This window comes from Sus scrofa, chromosome 3 (assembly GCF_054392235.1).
Source record: "Sus scrofa isolate SSC_HxYL_T2T_F1_AM1 chromosome 3, Sscrofa_HxYL_maternal_Yorkshire_Landrace_v2.0, whole genome shotgun sequence".
Lineage (NCBI taxonomy): Eukaryota > Metazoa > Chordata > Mammalia > Artiodactyla > Suidae > Sus > Sus scrofa.
In genome coordinates, this window is record NC_139385.1 from 122,601,803 (window position 1) to 122,619,395 (window position 17,593).

The 17,593-nt window shown below is 40.2% G+C and overlaps 2 protein-coding genes across 8 annotated transcripts in view; one reads left to right on the forward strand and one right to left on the reverse strand.

The window, feature by feature from the left end:
• The first annotated feature begins 2,267 nt into the window (after positions 1 to 2,267).
• TRMT61B (tRNA methyltransferase 61B) lies at positions 2,268 to 16,295 on the forward strand. 2 transcript variants are annotated; one of them, XR_014842355.1, is made up of 8 exons: positions 2,268 to 2,973; positions 7,614 to 7,716; positions 8,973 to 9,163; positions 11,820 to 11,929; positions 13,104 to 13,195; positions 14,537 to 14,763; positions 15,712 to 15,789; positions 15,873 to 16,295. XR_014842355.1 is itself a non-coding variant. In XM_003481258.5 (7 exons), exons 1-7 carry the CDS (start codon positions 2,296 to 2,298, stop codon positions 15,914 to 15,916), a joined length of 1,413 nt encoding a protein of 470 aa, XP_003481306.3. In that variant the 5' UTR covers positions 2,268 to 2,295; the 3' UTR covers positions 15,917 to 16,295. The 2 variants fall into 2 exon arrangements, 1 of the variants encoding a protein (XP_003481306.3); XM_003481258.5 differs by lacking the exon at positions 11,820 to 11,929.
• The window catches only part of SPDYA (speedy/RINGO cell cycle regulator family member A), a 36,106-nt gene continuing 34,446 nt past the window's right edge, over positions 15,934 to 17,593 (reverse strand). For 5 of the 6 annotated variants that reach the window (XM_085015942.1, XM_021085896.2, XM_085015943.1 and 2 more), the window contains one exon: positions 15,934 to 16,263. In XM_085015942.1, the coding sequence (XP_084872068.1) occupies positions 16,175 to 16,263 (89 nt within the window). In that variant the 3' untranslated portion in view covers positions 15,934 to 16,174. 6 annotated transcript variants of the gene reach the window in all.

Here is a 17,593-nt window from a genome sequence, read left to right on the forward strand (position 1 = left end):
AAAGCAAAAAACAAACAACAAAAAAAGCCAACGATAAGGCTTAGGATTCAGAAGGTTTTAGACCCATATTTGGCAATGACAAGAACTTTTCTTAAAACACATTGAAACCAAAAGTGAGACATGTAGTTGAGATGGGAGAGAGCAGGATTTTTTTTTTTCATGTTTAGGATTAAAAGAGAGAAGTCCTGATGCTGGAGTTTAAGGTGCCTGATGTTTTAGAAAGCACAGATGAGAAAATATTACTTTATGTCTTTGAAAGTAATAACAAGATTTATTTTCCCAAATTTAAAATGAATCCTTAGCTCTTAGAACATATTTTGATGTTAACTCTGAATTCAAGTGTACTGTTGACCAGTCTTTGAGAAGGGGTGTTACAGTACAAAGAGCATGGACTGCTGAACCAGACTGACCTAGATAGAAAACCCTGTTACACCACTCGTCAGCAACAGGCTGTTGCCCAAATCATTTAATCTCCCTGGGTCAGTTTTCTTAAACCAAAAACTGGAATACTTATTTCTGACACAGGATTGTTGTAAACTTAAACAAAATAAATACCTAGTGTACCTGGTATTGCTAGACCCTCAGTAAACTTTTGCCAGTTGAATTGTATTAAGCAAACAGATTTGTCATATGTAACGTTAAATGAGACTTTGGACTCCATATATAACATTTTCTCTGTTTTAAATTATGTTTTATTTTTAGGGTTTTTTTTTTTTCCTTTTTTTGGCTCCACCCGAGACATGAGGAAGTTCCCTGGCCAGGGATGGAACCCGAACCACAGCTGTAACTAGAGCCATAGCAGTGACAACACCAGATCCACTGAACCACCAGGGAACTCCTGTTTTATTTTTAGGATTAAATAAATTCATTTTTACTTAAAAATTGGAGGGGGGGGTGTGCCAAAATCTGGGAACAAACAATTTTAAAGAGAGTCAATGAGAGAGAATTGAAAAATACACTCAATGCTCTCTTTTTTTTCTTGGCTTAAACAACAGAATTTATTTTCTCACAGTTCTGGCAGCTAGAAGTCCAACATCAAGATGTTGGTTCCTTCTGAGGCTTCTCTTCCTGGCTTGTAGATGGCCATCTTCTGCCTGTGTCTTCACATGGTCTTTCCTCTGCGTCCTAATCTCTTCTTATAAGGACAGCAGTCATATCGGATTATGGCCCATTCCAGTGACCTCTTTTTAATTTAATTACCTATTTGAAGTCCTCATCTCCAAGGTTAGAATTTCAGCACATGAACTTGGGGGAGGGATGAAATGCAGCCTGTAACATCCCCCTATCCTGCTACTGTTTTAGCAACAGCCTTTTCCCATTTTAAAGATACTTTACGGAGTTCCCGTCGTGGCTAAGTGGTTAGGGAATCCGACTAGGAACCATGAGGTTGAGGGTTCGATCCCTGGCCTCGCTCATTGGGTTAAGGATCTGTCATTGCCGTGAGCTGTGGTGTAGGTTGCAGACGCAGCTCGGATCTTGTGTTGCTGTTGCTGTGGCTGTGGCGTAGGCCAGCGGCTACAACTCCGATTAGACCCTTGCCTGGGAATCTCCATATGCCGCAGGAGCGGCCCTAGAAAAGACATAAATAAATAAATAAATAAATATACTTTACTTAGCTTTGGGGAGGGTAAAACACTTGGTTAACTAAGTACTATACTTTAATTATTAAAAACAATTCTGTTACATGAGCACACAGTGAATAGTTACATTAATTGAGGGTCGCTGACTCTCTGAGCCTGGGGAGGGCATGCAGGTGGTCAGGGTCCAGTCAGAAGGGACTTGCTGGGACGGGGGGAGAAAGGACCCCTTCAACTGGGAAAGGAACACTGGTTAGTGGGCGGCACGTCCCAGTGTAATCTGTCAAACACATCTCCGGGCCAGTTTTACTTATACATCTCGCGGGGGGGTGGGGGGTGCGACCCAGTGACCTTCCAGTTCCTGATTACTAGGAAGTTAACCCCGGTACAGGACTTCAGCTTAGACAGCGCTTTGACAGGCTGTGTCTTTTTTAATCCTCTTGTCCCCAGACGAGGCGGTGGAGATGTGTCAGCGGTCAATTGTTTACTCTGCACACATTCCGAAGAGGAAACTGTGCCGCTACACGGGACATTAACTCTACAGGACCTCTCCGCTCCGGGTTGCCAACTCTGTCGCGGCCCCCCTTCGGACGAAGGCGCTGCAGCACAGCTCTTCCCGCGAAATGCTGCCCAGCCCCGAGCTGGTGCGTCAATGCTACGCGCAACGCCTCGCCTGGCCCTACGTCATTCGTCTGCGACTGCGCCTGCGCGGGTGGTCATGCTGTCAGCTAGGCAGCTGGGGCAGGTTCTGCTAGGGCTGCGGCGCTTCGGGAGGTGGCAGGGGCTCGGGACCTGTCGATTCCTGCGCCGCCTTAGGCAAGGTCCCTTCGACAGAGCCCGGTTACTGGGTTGCGAATCCTCGCCTAGAGACGCGCAAAATGAAGAGGGAGAGCACGAGGAGGCACAGAGGAAAGCCCCAGACGCAGAGTCGTCTCCATCTCTCCCACGCGTCCGGGGACTTGGGACCAAATGTCTTTCCTCACTGGAAAGATTGAAACCCCCGACGCCGCGAGAGGAGTCAGTTCCTCAAGAGCGGGAGTGCTCGAGTGGAGACGAAGGCCAGCCCGGTCCCTCCTTGGCCCAGTCTGCCACCGAGGACGAAGAACCTCACATCTCCTCTTCCTGGTCAACTTCCAGAGAGGTGCCTTTTCGGACTGGGGAGCTGATTTTAGCTGAGACTAGAAAGAGAGAAACACAATTTAAAAAATTATTTAGGCTGAGTAACGCCGGACACTTAAATAGTAGCTGGGGGACAGTCCCATTCAGGGAGATCGTGGGGAAGTTCCCCGGCCAGATACTGAGGAGTTCTGCTGGTAAGCACTTCATGCTGAGGAGGCCGACACTGGAGGACTATGTATTACTGATGCAAAGAGGGCCTGCTATCACATATCCAAAGGTAATGCAATGGGAGTCAGGTGCATATTGGTTCCAGAAAGAGCAAATCGATATAGTACAGACCTGATCAATGTACTTAAAGCACATCTCAGAACGTTTCATGTTTTTATTGTTCTCACCTTTTTTTAAACCAATGGCTATGACTTTTACATATCTTATGTTTGCTAATTTTAGGAAGAAACGCCAGATTTTAATTTTAATCTGGGAGCCTTGATGCTCTGATCTGTGCAGTGACTTACCACAGTGTGATGTGGACTCAGTAGGCACATAAGTATGTATATTTGTTCCCTGTAATTCTTAGTTTGCAAGTTCAGCATTCAAGAGTATATTGAATTCTTGGGGACATTTTTTTAGTACCGTTGTGATTTTTTTTAAACGTATACTTTATTGTAACAGCAGTGACAATGCCAAGTCCTTAACAGCTAGGTCACCAGGGGACATCAAAACTTTTTTTCTAAAGGGAAAAGCATGGTAATATAGCTATTGTTGATGAAATATACCTCTAATAACATGCCTTATTAAATATGATGGTTAAAATATCACAATGGTGGAGTTCTCTGGTGGTGCATTGGGCTGAGGATCTGGCATCGTTACTGCTGTGGCTTGGGTCACTGCTGTGGCACAGGTTTGATCCCTGGCCTGGGAACTTGCACAGGCTGTGGGCTGTGGCCAAAAACAAACAAACAAAAAAAAAATCACGGGAGTTTCCGTTATGGCTCGGCATAAATGAATCTGACTAGATATTCATGAGGATGCAGGTTCAATACCTGGCCTCACTCAGTGGGTTAAGGATCCATAGTTGGTGTGACCTGTGGTGTAGGCCAGCAGCTGTAGCTCCCATTTGGCCCCTAGCCTGGGAACTTCCATATGCCATGGGTGTGACCCTAAAAAAAAGCAAAGAAAAAAAAAAGAGAGAGAGACTAGGTAACCTGAATAGCAGGAAGCAAAAGTTAAGGTGTGCTAAAATGTTTTGTTTTTAAAAAAATTTTATTTCATTACTCTAAGTTTCTATATCTTATATGAAAATAACCAAGGAAATAGAACTGCCTTCTCTAGGGCATTTTATTGAAATAACTACCCAAGCTACTTCCTGCTGCTGTGTGAAGTTGTCTGTGGCCCCTCCTGTCTCTAATCCCATGGGCCTGGTTCACAGGCGAGGAGATGTTTGTCTGAAAGACCTAGCATATGCCAATGAAAGCTTTTGACTAGTATACCTTGAAAATTATGTGTCTGTGTATCATTTTTGGTTCAAGCCTTAGTCCATCATTTCAGAAAATACATTTTGGCTTTGGTTTTTAGGGCCACACCCAAGGCACATGGAGGTTCCCAGGCTAGGGGTCAAATTGGAGCTATAGCTGCTGGCCTACACCACAGCCATGGCAACACAAGATCCAAGCAAGATCCAAGCCAAGTCTATGACCTGCATCACAGCTCACTGCAATGCCGGATGCTCCAACCACTGAGCAGGGCCAGGTATCGAACCTGAGTCCTCATGGATACTAGTTGGATTTGTTTATGCTGAGCCATAATGGGAACTCCCCACTTTGGCTTTTAATTAGACAACTGTACCTGTTAAATAGTTTCTTATGCATCCAAACCTATATTTATTTATTTATTTTTAAAGTTTTATTGGAGTATAGTTGATTTACAAGGTTGTGATAATTTCTGCAGTATACCAAAGTGACTCGATCGTACATATATACATATCCATTGTCTTTCAGATTCTTTTCTTTTCCCATATAGATTGTCACAGAATATTGGGTACAGTTTGCTGTGCTATATGGCTTGTCCATATTGGCCAGTCATTCCATATATGTAGTGTTCATATGCCAGTCCCAAACCCCTGGTCCACCCCTTCTACTCCCTCTGCCTGTCCCCTTTGGTAACCGTAAGTTTTTCAAAGTTTGTAAGTCTTATTTGTTCATTTGTATTCTCTTTTTTTAGATTCCACTTATAGGTGATATCACATGATGTTGCTGCAAATGGCATTATTTCATTCTTTTTTAATGACTGAGTAATATTCCATTTGTATATCTGTAGCATTTCTTATCTATTCCTCTGTTTTTTTTGTTTTTGTTGTTGTTGTTTTTTTTCTTTTTTTTTTTGTCATTTCTTGGGCCACTCCCGAGGCATATGGAGGTTCCCAGGCTAGGGGTCTAATCAGAGCTGTAGCCGCCAGCCTACGCCAGAGCCACAGCAACGCAGGATCCGAGCCGCGTCTGCGACCTACACCACAGCTCATGGCAACGCCGGATGGTTAACCCACTGAGCAAGGGCAGGGACCGAACCCGCAACCTCATGGTTCCTAGTCGGATTCGTTAACCACTGCGCCACGATGGGAACTCCCTATTCCTCTGTTGATGGACATTTAGGTTACTTCCATGTCTTGGCTATTGGTATGTTTTCGTTTGTTTGTTTGTTTTGTCTTTTAAGGGCCACACCTGTGGCATATAGAGGTTCTCAGGCTTTGGGTCCCATTGGAGCTATAGCTGCCAGCCACAGCCACACCAGATCCAAGCTGTGTCTGCAACCTACACCATAGCTCACGGCAACACCAGATCCTTAACCCACTGAGCGAGGCCAGGGGTCGAACCTGTGTCCTCATGGATACCTGTCAGACATGTTTTCTGCCGAGCCACGATGGAAGTCCATGTCTTGACTACTGTAAATGTGCTGCAGTGAATACTGAGGTGCATGTATCTTTTCAAATTAAAGTTTTCTCTGCAAATTTATATTTAATACACAATTTTGTTGTGACTTGACAGAGAATCCTAGAAACCCTCCTATTTCTTTTACAGTTTTCACAGCAGCTTTTCTCAGAGATGGAAAAAGAATAAAGACTTACTAAATGTGCTGCTTATTAGCAACTTTGAAAGGTTTGCTCTAGGGGGAACTTTGAAATAAATGGTAACATTTAAAATTTTCTCTCTATATAACATTTGGTGTAGTGTAACAGCCAAGTGTGTTCAATGTCCATTCTACTCCTAACTTGCCCACTTAATTCCTGGCTGTGTGACTTTGGACAAATTACTTAACCTCTTTGATTTCTCATCCTTAGGATGGAGATGATGATACTTTTCTCATATTATGATTCTAATTAAAGAAATGTTTGAAAGCAGTTTGCATAATTAGCAGACACCTGGCACGTGGTAAAGTTTCAATAAACACTTATTATTACTGTCATCCATGATATCCCTCTTAACAATACTCTAGTTATAAAGTTTGACAAACGGGTCCTCCTGTCTATTTTGGTGTCCTAATTCTAAATGAGATGTTCATCACTTCCTGAGGAGGTTGAAGCGGTTACATAATAACTTCCAACTGATATTTCTGCCTCAAATTTTCCTCTATTCTTGTACATCTTGTATTCCTCTGACAGCTCAATCTTTATAAAATGACAACCCTGTTACCTTAGTGACATGCCCCGGTTACTTACTAGGTTAGGTTCAAATGCTTTAGCCTGGATTCACATCTCTCATCGCTCCTCCTGGGATGGGCAAACTGTTTATTCTACTTCTGTTTTGTTTAAAGCTCTTTCTCCCTTGGATCTGTTTCCCCAAACTCTCCATTCTATGTTCTTAAGCTAGGTCAGTCTGCTGATTTTTCCTTTCTCCAAACTCCTGTTTTTACTCATTGTCTGTAATTTCAGTATTATACTGATGAGCTGCTGTATTTGCTAAGTTGATTATTTTTATCTATTTATTTTTGGGGGGGTGCACTCGTGGCTTACAGAAGGATCGAATCTTAGCTACAGCTTCAACCTATGCCAGAGCTATATGGCAATGCCAGATCCTTAACCTACTATGCAGGGCTGGGGGTTGATCCCAGGCCTCTGCAGCAACCTGGGCCACTGCAGTTGGATTCTATTCTTTTCTCTTCTCCTCTCTTCTCTTCTCTTCTCTTCAGGGCCACATGTGCGCCACATGGAAGTTCCCAGGCTAGGGGTCGAATTGGAGCTGCAGTTGCTGACTTACACCACAGCCATAGCAACGCCACATCTGAGTTGCATCTGCAACCTATGCCACAATTCATGACAAATTGGATCCTTATCCTACTGAGTAGAGCCAGGGATCGAACCCACATCCTCGTGGATACTGGTCAGGATGTTATAGTCACAATGGGAACTCCTGCAGTAGTATTCTTTTTTTTTTTTTTTTTTTTTTTCTTTTTGTCATTTCAGGGCTGCACCTGCAGCATATGGAGGTTCCCAGGCTAGGGATCCAGTTGGAGCTGTAGCCGCTAGCCTATGCCAGAGCCACAGCAACTCGGGATCCAAGCTGTGTCTGCAGCCTACACCACAGCTCATGGCAATGCCAGATCCTTAACCCACTGAGTGAGGCCAGGGATCGAACCTGCATCCTCATGATGCTAGTTGGGTTTGTTAACCACTGAGCCATGACGGGAACTCCTGCAATAGTATTCTTAACTAACTGCACCACAGTGGGATCTCCTGCTAATTGATTATTAAATCTCTTATTTCATCCAGTAAAACATAAACTCTTGGTAAGCAGGGACAGAGTTTAATCCTTTTCTTTCTTATTCTTTTTCTCAAGTCCAATAGAGTGTTTATAGGAGTAGGTGCTTAGTACATATTTATTGGTCACAGAGTCACCCATGCTGTTTTTTTTTTTTTGATTGTAGGATATGAATATGATACTGTTGATGATGAATATCCACCCAGGTGATACTGTTTTGGAAGCTGGCTCGGGCTCTGGTGGAATGAGTTTATTTCTATCCAAAGCAGGTAAGAGATTGGGATAAAGGAGCTGAATTTAGATGACAAAACATTCAATCTGTTCATAGTAACAAAGCTAAATAGAGACGTATGTTTTAGAAATATTCCCTTAACTTTGTGATAGAGAGCATTCTCCTTGAAATCAAATGTAGGCAACTATTTTTCTTTCCATTTTGTCATTTATTCTTTGCTTTCTGTTGCTCCTTCTGTTATGTTTTTTTATCATATTCTTTTCAGTTATGGCTTATTACAAGATATTGAATACAGTTCCCTGTGCTATCCAGTAGAACCTCGTTATTTATCTATTTTATATATAGTGAGTTGTGTTTGCTAACCCTAAACTCTTAGTTTATCCTTCCCCTCCTCCTTTGGTAACCATAAGTTTGTTTTCTATGTTTGCGAATTTGTTTCTGTTTTGTAAATAAGTTTCTTTGTGTCATATTTTAGAGCCACATATAAGTGATATCATGTGGTATCTTTTTTTTCTTGAGGACAATTTGGCAATAATTTTGAGGAATAGAAAATCCACATACCCTTGAGCCAGTAATTCATTTTTAGAACTTTTTCCTGTAGATATACTGACTCATGTATATAAAGACTTAGGCAAAATAATTTTCATTGGAATATTGTTTGTAGTAGCCCAAGACTAGAAACAAGCTAAATGTTCATCAGTAGGGAACTGGTTAAATAAACCACGGCATAGCCATACAATAGAACATAATAGCTGTTTGAAAAATGGAGTTCCCGCTGTGGCGCAACAGGATCGGATGCATCTTGGGACCGCTGGGATTCGGGTTCATTCCCCAGCCTGGGTTAAGGATCCAGTATTGCTGCAGTTGCGGCTTAGGTGGCAACTGCAGCTCGGATCTGATCCCTGGCCTGGGAATTCCATAGGCTGTGAGGTGGCCACAAAAGGGGAAAAAAATGCAGTTGATCATTAATCACTGAAATGGCATCAGTAAATAAGAAGGAAGGTACAGGACAGTATATAATAAATAGGTCACAACATAGATTAAGGGCAACAAGAAAGAGATATTTGCACACTTGTATAGGCACCATCTGGGGAAGGGTAGAGAACTGGTGATCTGGTTGCCTCTGAAGAGGAAGATTGATTGGGGATCTGGGATAGGATAGAGACTTTTGTAACCTGGAACTATTTGAATTATTTTTTTCACATCTGTGTAATATTGTTGCAAAGTAAAACTTTGGCATTCTTTATAAATGGATTAATAACATATATCATCATAACTCGTTAACAAATTAAGTTGGATTGCAAGGACGAGTCATAAGTTTTGAAATACGAAAAGACCACCATGAACTGGCTAAGAAGAATTACAAACACTGGCGTGATTCATGGAAAATGAGTCATGTAGAAGAGTGGCCAGACAACGTGGATTTTATTCATAAGGATATTTCAGGAGCAGCTGAAGATATACAGTCTTTAACATTTGATGCGGTAAGTTTTCTAAAGTGGGTCCTATGATATTACCTAATACTGAGTGCAAAGAAAACAAGGACCATACTTCTATTGTATGGAAAAGGGCCTTTCTTCGTTATTTGCCCGATTTCTGTTTCTAGGAGTGGGAGGAATGTTTTCCTTTAATATGGTGGGATTTAGAGCAGAGATATATACTGAATTAGGTCCAAAGCTGTTAATAAATGTGGGGTAATGATGAAATACTAGGAGGACTAGTTAAGCATCACAGACTTCAACATTTCTAGGATAAAGGAATAATAATTTGGAATCAGCAGTGGGAACATACTGAGCACAACACCTGACTGCATGTGGTGAGATTTTGCACCTGCAGCATATGGAAGTTCCCAAGCTAGGGGTACTCCCACATCAGAGCTGTAGCTGCCAGTCTACACCACAGCCACAGCAATTCAGGATCCAAGCTGCATCTGCAACCTACACCACAGCTCACGGCAATGCCAATCCTTAACCCACTGAGTGAGGCCGGGGATGGAACCTGCCTCCCCATGGATCCTAGTCGGATTCGTTAACCACTGAGCCATGAAAGGAACTCCCATAGCCTCCATTTTTGAGGGAAGAGATGAGAGGCATCTTTAGATAGTTGGTAGAAGAGTGTTAATTAAAAATGTTGAGGATAGGAGATTCCCTGTGGCGCAGCGGGTTAAGGATCTGGTGCTGTCTCTGTGGCAGCTCAGGTGCTGAGGTGTGGGTTTGATCCCCAGAAGATTCCCACTGTGGCACAGTTGGTTAAGGATTCAGCATTGCCTTAGCTAGGGCATAGTTTGCAGCTGCATCTCAGATTCAGTCCCTGGCCCAGGAACTCCCATATATTGCAGGTGCAGCCAGACAAAAAAAAAAAAGATGTTGAGGATAGAGGCATATTTATTGTGAGCAAAGCTCCAGAGAGTGGAGGGATTTGTAAGGAAGTGGAACAGTGAGAAGTTGAGTTAGGGGAGGAGAAGAAGAGTAGTTTGAAGATACAGGATAGATGACCCGGGGATGCCACTTTAAGCTGTGACTAGTGATGGCGGAGATGTGGGACACAGACATTAGTTGACTTCAGAGTTTCCATTTCCTTGATCATGCAGTTTATCAGTTCATAGCTTGACGCTATGGACTGAGGTCTGGGTAAGGAGTCTTTTTCGCTCTTCTTAATTGGCTGTTGGAGGGTTAGGTTGTTTTAGGAAGGTAAGGGAAACTAGGTGAGAAATGAAGTAAAGTTCAAGGAAGTGATTTTCATCAGAACTGGGTCCTATCTCTAATATAACTGAAACCAGCAGTTACAGTGGCACAGCTTCCTAGACACAAGGACCACAGTTTTTTGGGGTTTTTCCTCACCCTGTTTGGCTTGAGTATTATAGCTCAGTGAAGGCAGAAAGAGGACTTGCTCTGTGTAGGCCATCCATAGGAATGTCACAGGTCGCTGGGAGGGTCATTGGTCATCAGAATTTTGCTTGATAAGTATGAAACACCACCAAGGATTTTAACAATATTGTTATAACTTGGTAGAAACACGCTGAGCCATCCATCCCTGATCTACAGGGAAGAATATGCCTTAGTAGATTTATTCAGTTGAATCTCTCTTGAATCATAGTGCCAGATAAATACTCAATATGAGAGAATATGGAAGGAGAAGAACTCTCAGCTGCTGGGAAGTCACATACTATTGGGGCAAAGAATTATAGTTGGTGTTCATAAATAAATTACTTATAGAATTAAGTTAAACTAGATCAGGAAGAATTTTCCTTATTTATTTCTAAAGTATAGTTGATTTTCAGTGTTATGCTAATTTCTGCCCAGCAAAGTGACCTAGTTATACATATATATACTTTTTTCTTTTCTTTTTAAGGCTGCATATGGAAGTTCCCAGACTAGGTGTTGAATTGGAGCTACAGCTGCTGGCCTGCACCACAGACCCAGCAATGCAATCACGGCAAGGCCAGATCCCTTAACCCACGGGGCCAGGGATCAAACCTGCATCCTCATGGACACTAGTCATGTTCATTACCACTTAGCCACAACAGGAACTCCTCGAACCACTTTCCTAATTCAACAAACATTTATTAGAGACCCGCCATGTGCCATGTACTATGCTAAGACAAAAATGAATTCTATGTTTAAAGGAACTTTCAATTTAAAAGATAAACATACAAACGTTTACCAGAAAGACGCAAAAGCATGAAACATCATGACTGTAGAATTGGGTCTAATGCAGCGAAGAAGCTGTAAGTCCTGAGGGACTAGATAATGAACTCTTGTATGCATGTCAAGCTGGGGCATCATGGACATTATCTTGTAGATAATGGGGAACTACTGATGAGTGTTTTGGCTGCATCTGCAGCACATGGAAGTTCCTGGGCCTTAAATTTTAAATCTATAAATAGAAAAGCCTTTGGGGGGGTGCATGGAAATTCAGAGGGTAATGAATTTTAAACTTTCTTGTGTGTAATAAACTAACATAAAATTTGCCATTTTGAAAAGTCAGATCACGTCTAAAACTCTCCAGTAGCTTCTCTCTTCTTGTGTAAAGCTGGAGCCTGTAAGATTCTACTTAATCTGTCCCTCCCCCATTCCACCCACATCCCCACCATCTAAGAACTCATCTCTCACCATTCTCCCCCTTTTGTCTACACTGCAGCGACAGTGGCCTTGCCTTCTCAGACCCACCAAGTATCCTACAGCCTCAGAACATTTGTATTTGCTGTTCTCTCCATCTGGAGCACACTTCCCCCCCTACATTCCCACAGGGTAAGCACAATCATTTTCCTCAGGTCTCTTCACTGACCAGCCTGTGTATAATATAGCCCTTCTTTCCCTGCTCTGTCACTCTGTCCTTCATATTCTCCTCTATCATCTTGCAGTTCTTCAGGTCACTTATTACCCTCTGAATCACATAGTAGATTTTTTGTTTAATATCTATCCCTTAGTTAGGCTATAAGTTCCTATGGAACAAACTGTAAGCTCCCATTACATTTTTACCACTTAGCAAAATACTTGGCACATGGAGGGTGCTCAATAAATATTTGATGAATTAATAATGAATGATAACCCCTTATTACTGTTTTTTTTTAAATGTAAACAGAATAATATCTCATTTAGTAAATATAATGATGTGCCAACTAGATTAGATTTCTGGAGTTGTCTACCAGTAAGTATCTTTGTTTTCTATTTTGACCATTTGTTTTCAGTGACTTTTTTTTTTTGAAAATTTCGCTTACTCATTATATTCATTTGACATCTTTTGTGAGTAAAGCCCTGTATTCTGCAGGTGAGTGAAAATAAGGAACATGATTCCTGCATTTTAGAATCTCTGAAATTAATATTCAGAATTTGTCTTTTGGACATAAAAATATATATTTGAGCTAATGTGAATTTCTGTTGCCAAAAACTGATCTAAAGTGTTGAAACTTTGTATATACAGTTGACCTTTGAATAATATGGGGTTTAGGGGCATCAACCTTACATGCAGTCAAAGACCTGAGTATAGCCCTATCCATGTTTCCAGTGTATGCGAAGTTCTTTGGATTCAGCCACCCACAGATCGTGTAGTACTATAGTGTTTACTATTTGAAAAAATCTGTCTGTAAGTGGGCCGTGCAGTTGTTCAGGGGTCACCCCTGTGTGTGTATATGTGTATGTATATATATATGTGTGTATAAAATACAGCTAAAGATTGCTATATTATCAATATTGCTAATTGTAAGACATGCCATTATGATTTTTATGTAGTCCAGTACTATGACAAATTGTATAATAATAAATATGCCTTTTTGAAGGGAGTAAAATGTCAATCATTAGTACTGTATTTTTAAAAATGAAATACTTTGAGTAATTGTTTTCCCAAAGTGTATCATTTCAGCACAATAAGAAAAAACACATGATTTAAACAAAACTCAGTCTGATTCTCTTTTCCCTACTGCAGGTAGCTTTGGATATGCTGAATCCTCAAGTTGCTTTGCCTATTTTATACCCAAATCTTAAACAGGGTGGTATATGTGCTGTCTATCTAGCAAAGTGAGTAACATGGCTGTTCTTCTTTGTAATGTTTTTTTACTTTAAATAGACTTTTAAGTACTAGGCTAAAATGTTCATTTTGTAAGTGAGTTACATGGATGTTCTTCTTTGTAATGTTACTTTAAATAGACTTTTAAGTACTAGGCTAAAATGTTCATTTTGTAACTGAGTTAGGTGTATATGTTATCTTGTGGAAAAAAAATGTTATGAAACAGCATATGTCCCAAATTCAGTTGTATTACTGTTTAAATCATACTTTACATAAATGGTAATAGAAGATAGATATTTCTTCTGACAACTTATTTATTTTTTGCTTTTTGGGGCTGCACTAGTGGCATGTGGAGGGTCCCAGGCCAGGGGTCGAATTGAGTTATAGCTGCTGGCCTGTGCCACAGCCACAGCAAAGCGAGATTTGAGCTTTGTCTGCGACCTGCAGCACAGCTCATGGCAATGCCTGATCCTTAACCCGCTGAGTGAGGCCAGGGATCAAACGCACAACCTCATGGTTCCTAGTCAGATTTGCTTCTGATGTGCCATGATGGGAACTCCTCTTCTGACAATTTAGAAGAAAAGTTGTTTTGTTTTTTTTTTGTCTTTTGTCTTTATAGGGCCGCACCTGCAGCACATGGAGGTTCCCAGGCTAGGGGTCCAGTCGGAGCTGTTGCTGCCGGCCTAGGCCACAGCCGCAGCAATGCCAGATCCAAGCCGAGTCTGCAACCTACACCACAGCTCACGGCAATGCCGGAACCTTAACCCACTGAGGGAGGCCAGGGATGGAACCCGAAACCTCATGATTCCTAGTCGGATTTGTTAACCACTGCGCCACAACAGAAACTCCTAGAAGAAAAGTGTTTTTTTTGTCTTTTTGCCTTTTTGAGGGCCACTCCCATGGCATATGGAGGTTCCCAGGCTAGGGATCTAATTCGAGCTATAGCCGCCGGCCTACGCCACAGGTACAGCAACATGGGATCCGAGCCGCGTCTGCAACCTACACCACAGCTCACGGCAACGCCGGATCCTTAACCCACTGAGCAAGGCCTGCAACCTGCAACCTCATGGTTCCTAGTCGGATTTGTTAACCACTGAGCCACAACGGGAAACTCCAGGAGAAAAGTTTTTAACAGTGTAATGTGAACACTGATGTTAAGTTATAGTCTCTGTATTTTTTTTATTTAGTATTCTGTGAAATTGATTCTTATGTGCCCTAACTTGCGTTTTTACTTTTTTTGCCCTCTTGATTTCAGTATAGCATTTAAATTGAGATGAGAGGTATAGTGAACTTAAAATATAAAGTTATTGTTTTAGTAGACATTTAAAGTACATTTTTCACTTTTCTGAAAGCATCACACAGGTTATTGAACTTTTAGATGGAATTCGTGTATGTGAACTTGCCCTTTCATGTGAAAAGATAAGCGAAGTTATTGTCAGAGATTGGTTGGTTTGCCTTGCAAAACAGAAAAATGGACTTTTAGCTCAAAAAGTGGAACCTAAAATCAACACAGATTTACAATCACATTCTCAAAAGAAAATTAGAATTGAAGGTGAGATGTTTCAAGAGGATGATCACGGTGAGCTTCAGTTTTATTTTATGCTTGTGTCTGCAATAATGAATGGAGGATACATTCCTGAGCATATTGACAATATGTTATAAAAATATTTCTCAGGGATTTATTATTTTTTCCTATGGAAATTGAAATGTGGTTATTTATTCTGTTAAAATCTCTAGGAGGCAGAACAATGACTTTTCCTGCCTTTTATGTAAAACTGATAGCTTTGAAGAATTAAACTTTTTATAATATACGTATTTTACTTGTGACAAGGGGGTTGGCTTATGAAATACTTTAAATATACTAAAGAATTTTTTTTTTTTTTTTGTCTTTTTGCCTTTTCTTGAGCTGCTCCCGCGGCATTATGGAGGTTCCCAGGCTAGGAGTCTAATCGGAGCTATAGCCACTGGGCTATGCCACAGCCACAGCAACTTGGGATCTGAGCCACGTCTGCAACCTACACCACAGCTCACGGCAACGCCGGATCCTTAACCCACTGAGCAAGGCCAGGGGTCGAACCCACAACCTCATGGTTCCTGACAGGAACCATGACAGGAACTCCTAAAGAATGTTTTAAATTTAGATCAGTGATTATCACTGAATGGAAAGAATTTTAATAGGATGTGACATGTAAATAGCTAATATTCCAAAAAGCAGCTTCTAAGATGCTGGGGGAACTTTTCAAAGAACTAAGTTTAGGTCCTTGTTGTATGTACACATTATTTAGGCATTCAGACATTCATTGACTTATGATATGGGTTTATCCGTTTGACCATAAAAGCATACAGAAGTTTATCATGTAATCCTTAATCAAGTTTCTGTAAGATAACTTTCAGAGTAGCTCCAAAATAAGTACTTAAAAAAAGTCTGAAAGAAAAAAACTTCTCACAGTAATTTTTTTTAACAGTGTTGTGAACAAACTATAAAATATTTTATGTAGCTTACAACACATATTTTGTTCTATAACAGAAGAATCACCTTGTGATTTTCCCTATGGATCATTTCCCTATATTGCTAGACCTATACACTGGCAAACTGGTCATACGGGTGAGTAATGTTTTTCAGGCTGTATTATATGGTGTTTTCTCCCATTATTGTAATGACCTTACTTTTTTCTCTCCTTAAACTAGCCTTTCTTGTCAAGTTGAGGAAGTGCAAACCACAACTTAACTGAGTACCTCAGATGACAACTGATTTGAAGACAGATATATATTAAAATAAAACTTTATATTACAAATCACTGCTTTTGTAGGTTGGTATTTTTAGCTATTACTATGATTTGTGTAACTTTTACATGTAATCTTGAAAAAGTAACAAAAGCTCAAGAAAGATGTGTAACATTTCAAAACTCCTTAAATGTCCCATTTTGACACTTGTCTTGCAGTTAGACATTTTGTAGTTAATGATTCCAAGTTGGTTTAGTTGAGCCATCTCATTCTTCACTTCCTGTAAACCACTCCATAGATTTGTCTTTCTTCATGAAATTAGTTTTCTTTTCTTTGTTTGATTGATGGTCATTGGCTACCAAAATAAAATATGCACTTTAAGATAAATTTTATGTACCTGTGTATTTTAAATACATATTTTAATGGCTTGTATGTATCTTAAAAAATAACAAATCTGGGTTATAGTAAATAATAGGGAGAAAATTGATAAGAATGATATAACTGTCTTAAAAATTATAACAAAAAAGTAACAATTCTTGAATCTCTTTTATTCTTCTCAGCCTCATTTTAACAATTTGAAAGAACATCAGAATTATTCTATTGTTATAGAAATTGAATGTTTGGAAAGATACACTTTATAAATATGAATTAAATAGGACTAGGGCTTATGAGTATTCATAGGCACCAGTTTAACATTTACCTTACATTGTTTTAAGAAGTTTATAATGTCTTTTCATTTAATATGTATAGCTCATCCTTAAGGTTATCCATGTTTTACAGATTAACAAAAGCTTATAGTTATTATTTAAATATAGATGTTTTACAGTTTTGAAGTAGTAGTACCTGGGAGGGTAAATGCTACTTACCCCTTAGACTAGGAGTATTTAAAATAATACATGTATTCTAACTAACACTGTACATATTTTTCACTATGTGGAAAAATTTCATCTAAAATCTCTGCCTTTTTACAGCTTATAGCATAGCTAGACATTAAATAACCACACAAATATAAAACTAAAACTGATTGAATCATAAGTAGGGTAGTCTTCTGGTACCATTCCTATAAAATATCTGAACACTCATACAACAATAATGGCTTTAAAATTTTCATGACATTTCTAGACATATAGAAGCTCTCACATTTTAAAATTCCATCATGGAATACTCCCCTTTCTTCTATTTAACTGCTAGTGAAATTCTGCCCTTCATTTATCTTTTTTGAATGCAGGCCCTGGAAAAGGGGTTGGCTGCAGAGCAAAGAAAGGTTGTGCCTTCTCCTATTTCACATAGAAAAGTTTGTGTTCAGTACACTGTGCTTTGTAGATGTTGCATTGAATAAAACCTAACAGTGTCCATTTCTAATACTGAGTTGAAAACCAAACTACATAGGCAAATAAACATTTATTTATATAGTTATCAAAGTCCAGGTTAAGCCCTTTATCCATCTCTCCACTGAATACTAAGCATGTTTACAATCTGGCTTGTGGGACAGATGCCTTCTTCTAAAGTTAACTTTCTATGTTCATGTCTGGCTCTCATTTACCATAATATAAACTCCAAGAGATCTGTGATTGAGTCAAAGCTGTATTCCCAGTAACTTCCAGAGGCACTGACTTTTTTTTTTTTTTTTTTTTTTTTTTTGTCTTTTAGGGCCACACCACACCCTCAGCACATGGAAGTTCCCA